The 11,106-nt window shown below is 34.7% G+C and overlaps 1 protein-coding gene across 1 annotated transcript in view; it reads right to left on the bottom strand.

The window, feature by feature from the left end:
- The window catches only part of LOC123757333 (beta-alanyl-bioamine nonribosomal peptide synthetase ebony-like), a 128,937-nt gene that overhangs the window by 27,414 nt on the left and 90,417 nt on the right, over positions 1 to 11,106 (bottom strand). The window contains exons 9-17 of the mRNA XM_069324126.1: positions 9,163 to 9,274; positions 7,748 to 7,915; positions 6,526 to 6,722; positions 6,279 to 6,377; positions 5,716 to 5,803; positions 4,396 to 4,605; positions 3,915 to 4,083; positions 3,440 to 3,559; positions 823 to 966 (exon numbers count right to left, since the gene is read on the bottom strand). Of these exons, the coding sequence (XP_069180227.1) occupies positions 823 to 966; positions 3,440 to 3,559; positions 3,915 to 4,083; positions 4,396 to 4,605; positions 5,716 to 5,803; positions 6,279 to 6,377; positions 6,526 to 6,722; positions 7,748 to 7,915; positions 9,163 to 9,274 (1,307 nt within the window). The remainder of the gene's footprint in view (positions 1 to 822; positions 967 to 3,439; positions 3,560 to 3,914; positions 4,084 to 4,395; positions 4,606 to 5,715; positions 5,804 to 6,278; positions 6,378 to 6,525; positions 6,723 to 7,747; positions 7,916 to 9,162; positions 9,275 to 11,106) is intronic.

Genomic DNA, 11,106 nt, shown 5'->3' with positions numbered 1-11,106 from the left:
GAGAGAGAGAGAGAGAGAGAGAGAGCGTTTGTGTGTGATCATAAATGTGTGCCCAACATATTAATATATAATTCTTATTTTAACTACAGTATTTTATAAAATATATGAAGATATTTCATCTTATTAACATAAACACGTACCTTGATAAGTTCGACATTTTCCACTGGCCCAAGTTCCAGTAATGTCCCCATCATAAAGCCGTGCAGAACTGTTCCAATTCCTCTGGTAATTTAGTCCTGTAAAGGTTTATCTTTTAAAGTGCTATTTTTTCTTAATTATATCAAACAAATTATGGGATAAAGGGAGAACATAACAAAACACTGAGCATTGTATATAATGCCCCTTTGTGGATCATTATTACAAAACCGGGTTGGTCATCTTAGGGACCAACTCTATTTGTAATATACTTTACATCAGTAACATATAAAAACATATAACAGAACTTGAACAATATCACAAACCTCATCAGATTTGAAGATGACATAAAAAATCTACAAGAATCATCAGTCATTGAAAGCTTCTCGGCAAGAAAGAGCTGCAGTAAAAAATCATCTCGGAACCAAGCCAATTCTGCTGCTAGAAAAGGTGGAAGGTCTCGAGACTAACTCTACAACTCACACATGATTGGGCTCATCTCATCTCTCAAAGGTACAATATAATTGACACAATGGGTAACAGCTTCTAACTCAACAAGCTACAATGTCGAGCAGAAAACGGGTGCTTTTTCACCCTCTAGGATAATAAACTTTTTTTTATGAATATTTTTTTATAACTTTCTATTTTATTTATTATCACTTTTACAAAGAGTTTATCATTTCTCACCTTGCTGATGTTTCACAGACTTCCAGGAAGGTAAATATATATTCGAGATTATGCGACAGCCCCTCCATTGGCGGCTCATCCCGGAAATCACGGTTTAAAGCACAGCCAATGACCTCATCAGAGCCTCGTCTTGTTAATACAAAGCTGTTGCCAAAAAATTGCAGATTTTGGACTTTAACTACAATTGTAGAATAATAAAATAAATACAGTACATGATAGTTCTATCTTGCATATGTTATTTAAGTAACAAATACCTTGGTTACACGTCTGTAAATATATTAAAATTATAGATCACTTTTATTGGCATTATTAAGTACAGTACTATCATTACTAAAGTATTTTCATATTCTTATTTGTGTTTATCTAAGTTTTTAAACCTTCATTGTCAATAAATATGGTTTAATTTAAAATTACATTTCTGATGTCAGTACTGTGCAGGTGAACTGTTATATCCAGATGCATTATGAAGGGCTGATTAGGTAGACTTTTACACTTAATACATATATGCACAGATTTTGTATTTCAGTTCACCTTTCTTAACGCCTGCACTGTGGACGTGTTACACGTGACAACTCTGTGGTGCACACGTAACAAAAACTTTCTAATATTTAAAATGGATTTCAAGATCATGGGGGGGGGGAGGGGGCATGGGGGGGGGCGGGGATATATGGACCTTAATTTGGCTGTGGTGGAGAGAGGAGGAGATCTTGTGATGACATCTCAGGTCACAGGTTTTAAGAATGAGACGCCTTGTGGAGGTCGACTCAGGGGCGTGAATTGTCGCAAATATATTTACACATATTTACTTTAATGTCAACGATTTGTTTTTCCCTTATCTTTGCAGTTATTTTATGCAATAGTGTGGAATTTGATAAATTTCTATAATAAAACATGCAGAATATAAATCCTGCGAATATATTCATGTCATTAATATACACGTAATGTTATATAAACAATAAAACATGCTGTTTTTGCTATTTTCACACAGTATGTGATAACAGAAACTAGATATCCCAGTATAAAGGAGGAGACTGCAATATTCCCAAGATAGCACCAGGTACAGTAGCAAGATAAAGGATGAACAGAGTGGGAAGGAGTACATAGCCTTACTGATACAGCACTGGCACTTTGAGGACAGATATTCTGGAGATAACCAACTAGCAGGATTTCATATTAGGCATGATAACAGTGAGGACCAATGAAGTGTCACAACCCTACATTAACTACAGGAAGGACAAGGGAGGAATATGATAAATGCAACAAAACATGCTTGAAGATAATTAAAAAAGATAGCCAAAGTGGCAAAAAGATTTTCAGAGGGGAAAATCATGCTTAACAATCTTGACAATTCTATGATAGGGTCGCCAAAATGAGACAACAAAAGATGGGTAGACTGCATCTTTCTAGAGTACCAAAAAAAAAATTGATTAAATTCCCATCAAAAATTTTTATTTTCAAGATGAAGAGAAATCCAGTCTCTGTGGTGTAGTAGTTAAGACGCTCGCCTGGTGTTCCGCGAACGCTTTGTCATGGGTTCGTATCCTGGCCGGGGAGGATTTACTGGGCGCAAATCCTTAACTGTAGCCTCTGTTTAACTCAGCAGTAAAATGGGTACTTGGTTGTAAAAACGATTCTTCATGGGGTCGTATTCCAGGGACCATAGGATTAAGGACTTGCCCGAAACACTATGCGTACTAGTGGCTGTACAAGAATGTAACAACTTTGTATATATCTCAAAAAAAGAGGGATAACAGGAAAGGCACTGGATTGGGGGAGTATTGATAGACAGGAAACAAGGGGTCAAAGTTAGAGGATATCAAGATAATCAGGAATGGAAGGGCGTGCTCTACATTGACCTGTCCTAGGACCATTACTTTGGTTAATTTATGTAAATGACCTTGCAAACGTCACGCTTCAGGTGTGGGCAGATAAATAGCTGCTGGAATTCAATCCAAATAAATGTAAAGTAATAAAAATGAGTAAAGGAGATAGGAGACTTTTTAACTGCACCATAAGGGGATAGCAATTACAAGAAACAGCAAGAGAAAAAGACCTGAGAGTAGACATCCTAACATTACCACCAGAAGCTGATGTGAACTGGATAACATCAGCAACATATGAGAAGTTAGTATACACAAGAAAATCAGTTAAGACTTTAAACAAGAAGGCGTTCAAATCCATACACATTGCCTATATGAGGACTATTACTTGTGTATGCAGCACCAGCATGGAACTCACATCTTGTGAAGCATAAATAGAGATTTGAGAAAGTTCAGAAGGTTGCAATTAGATTAGTACCAGAATTGAGAGGCCTCGGCTATAAGGACAGGCTGAGAGAACTCGCTCTCACAACCTTACAGGAGAGAAGAAATGGCATATGATAACTACATTCAATATCTTGAGGGGAATAGACCACACACACCACCACTTATGACATGCTCGTGTTTTTAAAGGATATTTTGACAAAATTTATTTTTACTGAAAAAGATTTAAAAGCACCACTTCCTTATTACCGTATTCAGACGTGTAAGTTACAACACTGAGCCTTGTATACAGGCTTTGATATATCTGCTGGAATACATTACGGTACCTTATATTATTTTTCATCATTGCTCACCTAAGTTCCTTCTCAACCAAATGATCATATACTGAATTTAGCAGCTGGATGTATTCCCAAGGTTCTGCATGGAGCCACATCTCCAAGTCTCCCTTCGTAGTAAAGCACTCGCTCAACAAGCTGTTGAAAAGTAAATACCAAATCTGAAATATTGTCGTTTAAAAATGGTGATATTCCCTATTTTTTTATATTTATACATTATTGGCATAGAGAGTTTAAGACAGATATTAATTTACAAAATAAGGTTTCTATGATGATCACCAATTGCAATATATATATATATATATATATATATATATATATATATATATATATATATATATATATATATATATATATATATATATATATATATACTTTGTGTATATACTAATGTATATATACATTAGTTTAAAATGTATTAATACATTTTAAACTTGTTAGTTACTCCTTTTTCCAGTCATTCAAGATTGGAAAATTATCAAAGGACACTTACGCAATAACAGCATCTTTATGGCTATTGTTGAGCATCATGAGTGTATATTGATTGCTCTCTGTTGCTTGCCGGCATACGCCAAGTGCTGTGGGGTCTTCCTGCTGGCTCCCACTCTGCAAATTTTCTACAACATCCCGCAGGGTCTTTGCTTTCAGAAATACCCCAATATCTGTAACATTGAACTTTGCTTAATAGAAAGGTTTTATGTAGGCAGTTGGTTACAAAACTAATACACACTGAGAGCTGTCCAACTCCTGTATTGCACTTCTAATCATATCCTAAAAAGCAACAGTGCTTTTTGACAAGAAAACTTAATCCCACAGTGCAAGCAACGAAAACCCCAGTTCAAATCCTATCATCAGTGTAGGTTTCAAGATGAGTACCAAGAGATTAAACTACAAAAAAAAATAAAGATTCTTTGGTACTAAGTTAATGGATTAGATCATTGTACTGTATATAACGAAAAAATACATTTACTTGCCTATATTATAGCCAAGATCCTTGAGTGATGTTACAGTCATAACAGAGTTGAGGGAGTTTCCACCAATCTCAAAGAATGAAGCATTAAGTGAGAGGCGTTTGCCTCTTGCAGCTGTTGGGCCCAACACACGGGCAACTGTTAGTAAGAGAGCACGAGCTGCGGCCTCCTCGTTATCACTCACACCGCTCAAATCAACATCTACTTGATAATCTATAATAGAATAAAGTTTGGGTAAAGATTAATTCCAACAAGATAAAGAAAACTGTCAAACTCTATATCTAACTGGGGTTAACACTAATTTGATAAGCGTGAGATCTTAAATTAAAATACTGACCAGGGTAAGATCATTTTGCCAAAATTACTTTACTGCATAGATCCTCAAATGATGTGGTAGAAATATTTGAAGTCAGAATCAAAAGCAAAACCCTAGTAATTATCCTCATATACAAACTCTCTGATGCAGCAGCCAAAAAAATTGCCTGAAAGGATAAGAACTTTCTTGAAAACCTTTAACGGGATTTAACGGGTTGTATCCTGGGGAAAATAAAGATTAAGGACCTGCCCGAAACTTTATGGGTGCTAATGGCTTTACAAGAATGCAAGAAGTCTCGTATATGTAAATGAAAAAAATAAAAACAAAGGAAGGAGGCATGATCAACAAACATACACCAAAACATTAATGAGACTTTGTGAAAAGTTCATATTTAGTCAGCGGATAGTGGAGCCAACTTGTGAATAATACTATTGATCCAATATTAAAAAATAATGAACTAATAACAAACATAATAATATCAAATACAACATATTTGGACCAAAATCTCATTGATGTAAAAATAAATTGTTGAATGTAATTAAATATTTTTTTTTATTTACTATTCAGTAATTACCAGTAACTATAGCACTGGGGCAGCCAAGCCTTAGGAAATGACACCAGTCCTCCAAGACTCATTCAAACCTATCACAAGTCAGGACAATAACCTGTCTGAGGGAAAGGGAGCCGAGAGACCAGAGAAGGGTGGGTCTCAAGGCTCATGCAACATCTAAAAGCCCCATTGCTATACCTTGGAGGAGTAACTGAGGGGACCCTCTCAAAAAGCCATTAATAGGGAGAGGAGAATGTTTCCCCTTTATAATATTCCCACACAGCCATACTTCCATTTATGATTTTAATGGTCTGTAGAACACTACTAAGCAGTATATCCAAATTGGGTGCAATATTATTAAGAAAATGCATCCTTTGTAACTCATATAACAATACTCTTCAACCACCGGCATATAATGTAACAATATCTGTTTAGCCTTCCTCGTAAAAGCTCTTACCTTCTGTGCTTTTCTCATAAATATTGAGTAGCTGCAGACGGTCAACTTTACCATTCACTAGCAATGGTAGCTCATCCATGTGAACAAGCTAAAAGTCAATATTTTAACATTAATATAAAATAATTACAGTATTGTATAGTGTCCACAAAAATCAGCAGCTCCCTCCAAATAAGAGTAATTACTAGAGGAATAAGGAATCAAAGGACACAGATATAGATATATTGCATAAATGCAGTATTAACTTTCCATGAGAACTGATGTGAAAACTTGCATTTAGTCATCCCTTACGACAGCTCTTATAATGTAATTACCAATAAAATTATATGCATTTTCTCATATTTAAGGTGAGCTCTACAACAGTAATAAAAATCCTATCTAGGTAGAATTAAAGCAAAAATATTGTGCTTTTTATTTATTAATTTTAAAATGCTTTTTACCTCATGCAAAAATTTTCTATTCATTTTATAGTATGGTATTTACAATTAGGTATTGTGCGTCTAACTTCATTTAATATTTAAATGACCTACATTTAATCTTTGCATGTCTGTCGATTGAGTGCTCACCTGTGGTTGCATATAAGGCATGAGAAGTGATGCAAGATATACTTTTAACACCTCAGGGACCAAATTCTTGTTTGTGGTTGTGTAAAATGCAACTAGAGCCTGAAGGAAAGATGAAAAGAGTATAAAAATATTGATCATGATTAAAGAAAATCATGCCCAATTGTAACTTATGATTAGGGTCGGTAAAGAAATGAATTTGTGTGAAAAGTCTTTACTCTTTCCCAATTTAACCAAGAGAGTACATTACCTGATTGATCTCCCCAGGGTTGTAGCACAGAATGTAAACTTTATCAATACCCTCCACCTTCAGCACTGCCATTTCTACTTCATTTATGTCAACTCGATTCCCTTGGACCTTTATCTGAGAGTCTAACCTTCCCTCAAACACCACAACTCCATTCACAATTCGTCCAAAGTCACCAGTTCGGTACAGCACTGAATAATCTAGAAGAAAATACTATACTATAGTTTTTTTCAGATATTATTTTAATTACAACATATATTATAGTTAATGGTACAATATATAATATCTGGTACTGTACTGTATTCAATAAATGAAAATGAGAAATTATAGAGATGATGAAATTATCACTAAACTTTACTCAATTACAGCATAATCACTATTGGCTTCATTCTAGACTCACAATTGCAAATCCCAGGTTTGATTTCCGGGCAGGACAGAAATGGTTTAGCATGTTTTCATTCACCAAATTCCTCTGTTCACCTAGCAGTAAACAGGTAAAGTTGAGAGCCACTGGACAAACTACACTGATAATCAAACATGATAGGAAAGATTTTATAAACATTTCCAATATAGTATAGTACCTGGTAGTTGGGCAACTGTTGTGAAGTTGCATCATGTGGAAGATCAGTAACTCAAACTTTAGGGGGGGGGATCTCTATAAAAGCCTAATGTATGTATATACACACATACTTCCTGTCCCTGACAAATTGAATTATTATTCTATATCACCAATATGGCAACTAAATCAACATCCAATAGTTACCTAAAATGCTTTCCATACAAGTGACTTTGCAATCATGGATTCACCTTTAACAATTTTATCCATAACAATTAATTTTTAGTTATCTTTTGTACTGACATGATTGGTGTGTATACACAAAACAAAGTTGTAACAAAATCCCATGTATGTTCTTTGAAAATAAAGATCTAAATCAATAAATATTAGTCCGAGATAAACGTAATTAGGTAATTTGCAAAAGTGTATTTCACTAATATTTTATTTTAGAAATTAATGGTACTAATCACTACAGTATGTATGTTTAAAAAAAAACTTATTAATTGAATGATGAGGTGATAAAGAATGCTTTAATTTTAAAGAGAAAACTAGGACAAACATTTAGAAAATGTAATGAATAATTAACCGTTCTGTCCATCATATTTTCGGACTAAAATATGTATACTGTATATATACACTGTAAAGTTCTCTAAATACAGAGTCACTAACTTTGATCATCAGAATGCCTGTTCTTTATGAATTTTTCAGGCTGTTCTCCACCAACGTAGCCGCTGGCAACGTTGAGACCTCCTACATAAACCTCGCCCATTTCACCCTCTTTAACTTGTTCTTCATCATTATTAAGAAGGTAAATCCAACAGTTTGTGATGGGGACCCCTGAAAAAGACAAATTAATTTAATATAAAAAAGCGTAAGTGTATAAAGTGATATGGGGGTGTAACATACTTATAATATATTTAGCATTCACCCACCACTATTAGTGCACTTCAGTTTTGCATCCTCATAGTTAGTAAATGTTCATTAGGGCAAATGGAAGGGGGGATCTTTCAAAAGCCGCCGGCTTCCTGTCCTCGTCGAGGCCACTAGTATTAGTGCTCTCAGGTAAATTCAAGTAAATACTAACGGAACCTTGCAAGTTTAGATGAATGAGCAAAATTGGATATTATGCTTAACTTTCCAGTAACAGATGCAAGATGCTGCTTTTCCTTTGATGCATCTCATTGCTGCTTTCTAAATATAAAATGCATCTTTTCATTGTACTGTAATTAATTTCTTCCTACTTTTATAGGTATTATTTAGCCGTCATTGCTGATAAATCTTTTATGTGATCATAATTGTAGTCAAACATGTAGTGTACAGTATAGTTAAAATATCAACAACCTTAATGAGCAAAAGGAGGAAATGAAAACAAAATTAATTTAATTATAACAAATGCACAAGGTATGATTAGCAACTTCCTGGACTTGATATATTCACTCATCAATCTGTACCGGTTCAGAAATGTGAATTTACAGGAACACAGTTTGGGGTTTGGTACCAAACTTAATACTGCTCATTATGGCTGGTGATTTATTCCCTCGGAGGATCCACCAGAATTTCTACATGAGTGTTTTAGAAAGCCTCAAGAATTTTTCAAAGCATGGTTAACTGCCTGACCTTGTGAAACATACTCATCAGCTAGACTTTCACCATATCACACACCTTGCTCCACAACAATAACTTTAGTCATCTGCTTACTATGCATTACTACATTGTACTGGAAAGTAATAATATACTTTGCTTTGAAAGCTCTGATATCGAGCTTTTTGCTTAAAATCCTTAGCATCCTTATAATATATTTATAATATATGATTCTATATAGTATATTCAATCAAAGAATACTTTAGTTATACTATGTACCTGGTCGAGCAAACTACATTCTGTTGTAAGGTATAGGATCGAGAGCTGTATGCTAGACTATCGCTAACAACACCCGCTCTTACTTTCTTATAAATAATGGGAGGGTGCAGGTGTCTATATAGCAGTAATAAACAGTTCTAACTCCTGTGAGCCACAGTGAATGCACTTTTTTAGCCTTAATGTTAGTAATGTGCAACAGTAGAATGCTTCACCAATGCACTCACCGATGGGAACTTTGTTATTCACTAACTTGGCAGCTGCATCTTTACTGTTACAAAACTGTAGATAAGTCACGTCAGCCATCACCTCTGTAGACCCATAAAAGTTGCAGATTGTCTAGAAAAAATAACAATATAAATCAGACAAGCTTACAAATAATTTACCAGTTAGATTAAATGTTTTATACTCAATTGAAGCAGGAAATATATAATAAAATATTTAAAGAATCAGACTGTATTCCTCCATTTATGTCACTCTACATACTTCAAACTCAATGCATGTACATTAGTAAAACTAACAAGTAAGCCTTAAAGATATGGATTAAATAAACAATTGCCAAAATACAGCTACTGTACTAATTAAGACTTTCAAATAAATTCTCGTCTTAACTGATATCTTCTACAATTTATTTTACTTACAAAACCCTAAACAATTTTGTATGGTAATTCTTTACTTTAGGACAAATTAATAAAGAACGTGTACTTGACAATACAGTTACTGTACATATTTTTCTTGTTATAATTTTTGCAAGTGGGGTTGTTAAACTGAATTGCCGTGTTAATGTTTCATGGCGTTATAGTGTTTGCTGCAAAATATTTTACACTTACAGTATTCTAACAAAATATTTTACACTTACAGTATTCTAATAAAATATTTTACACTTATAGTATTCTAACAAAATATTTATACAGTACAAGCAGGTGATGAGTCACAATAACAAGGCTGAAGATATGATGACCAAACCACACATCTTCATCTTCTGGTGTGTGGTATGGTTATCAATGTTTATACAAGTTTGGTATCCTTAAAGTTGCTATCATGAACACTGTCTTACCATAACAAATTTGACAGAGCATCTCGGAAATAGGTGCGTATTTTCCATTACTGCACTATCAGGAGTCTGATAGCCTTATTGTAGTCATTAAACCAATGACTGACCTCTACTAGGATGCATCCCACCACAGTTACCTAACTCCCATGATCATATTGTCTGATAGATAAATGGAAGCATCAGGTGTGAGGAAACATGTCCAAAAGATCTTTAATAAAGTCTATACTCAACTGTTGGTTCATTTCTTACCATATTTGTCCACCTGGCTACTCTGCAGCTTAATCTTGAGGTCGTGCTTTGTCACCTTCATTACACATTAAAACGTGAACATAAAACTCTTTGATCATAGTATCATCACTCACTAATTGTCTTTAACTTTGACTTAACTTTAACTTTGTCTTTGACTTTAACTTAATATATTTTACCCTCACTATACTTCTTTAATTCATGACTAATAGTTTTTGATGTTAGATATATATATATACATATATCTCTGTAGATATATATATATATGTATATATATATATATATATATATATATATATATATATATATATATATATATATATATATATATATATACATATAACTGAAAACTCACACCCCAGAAGTGACTCGAACCCATACTGCCAGGAGCAACGCAACTGGTATGTACAGGGACGCCTTAATCCGCTTGACCATCATGACCAGACATAAGGAAGTGATAGCCGAAGCTATTTGAACCACTTCCCCGCCGGCACTCGGATGGTAATCTTGGGCATAGCATTTTATCAAATCACCTCATTCTTTGGGGCACACATGAGGAACACAAATGCAAACAAGCCTGAATGGTCCCCAGGACTAAATACCACTGAAAACTCACACCCCAGAAGTGACTCGAACCCATACTGCCAGGAGCAACGCAACTGGTATGTACAGGGACGCCTTAATCCGCTTGACTATCATGACCGGACATAAGGAAGTGATAGCTGAAGCTATTTGAACCACTTCCCCGCCGGCACTCGGATGGTAATCTTGCGCATAGTATTTTATCAAATCACCTCATTCTTTGGAGCACACATGAGGAACACAAATGCAAACAAGCCTGAATGGTCCCCAGGACTATATACAACTGAAA

This window comes from Procambarus clarkii, chromosome 13 (assembly GCF_040958095.1).
Source record: "Procambarus clarkii isolate CNS0578487 chromosome 13, FALCON_Pclarkii_2.0, whole genome shotgun sequence".
Lineage (NCBI taxonomy): Eukaryota > Metazoa > Arthropoda > Malacostraca > Decapoda > Cambaridae > Procambarus > Procambarus clarkii.
Note: the sequence above shows the minus strand (reverse complement) of the source record. Positions and strands in the feature narration are given on the sequence as shown.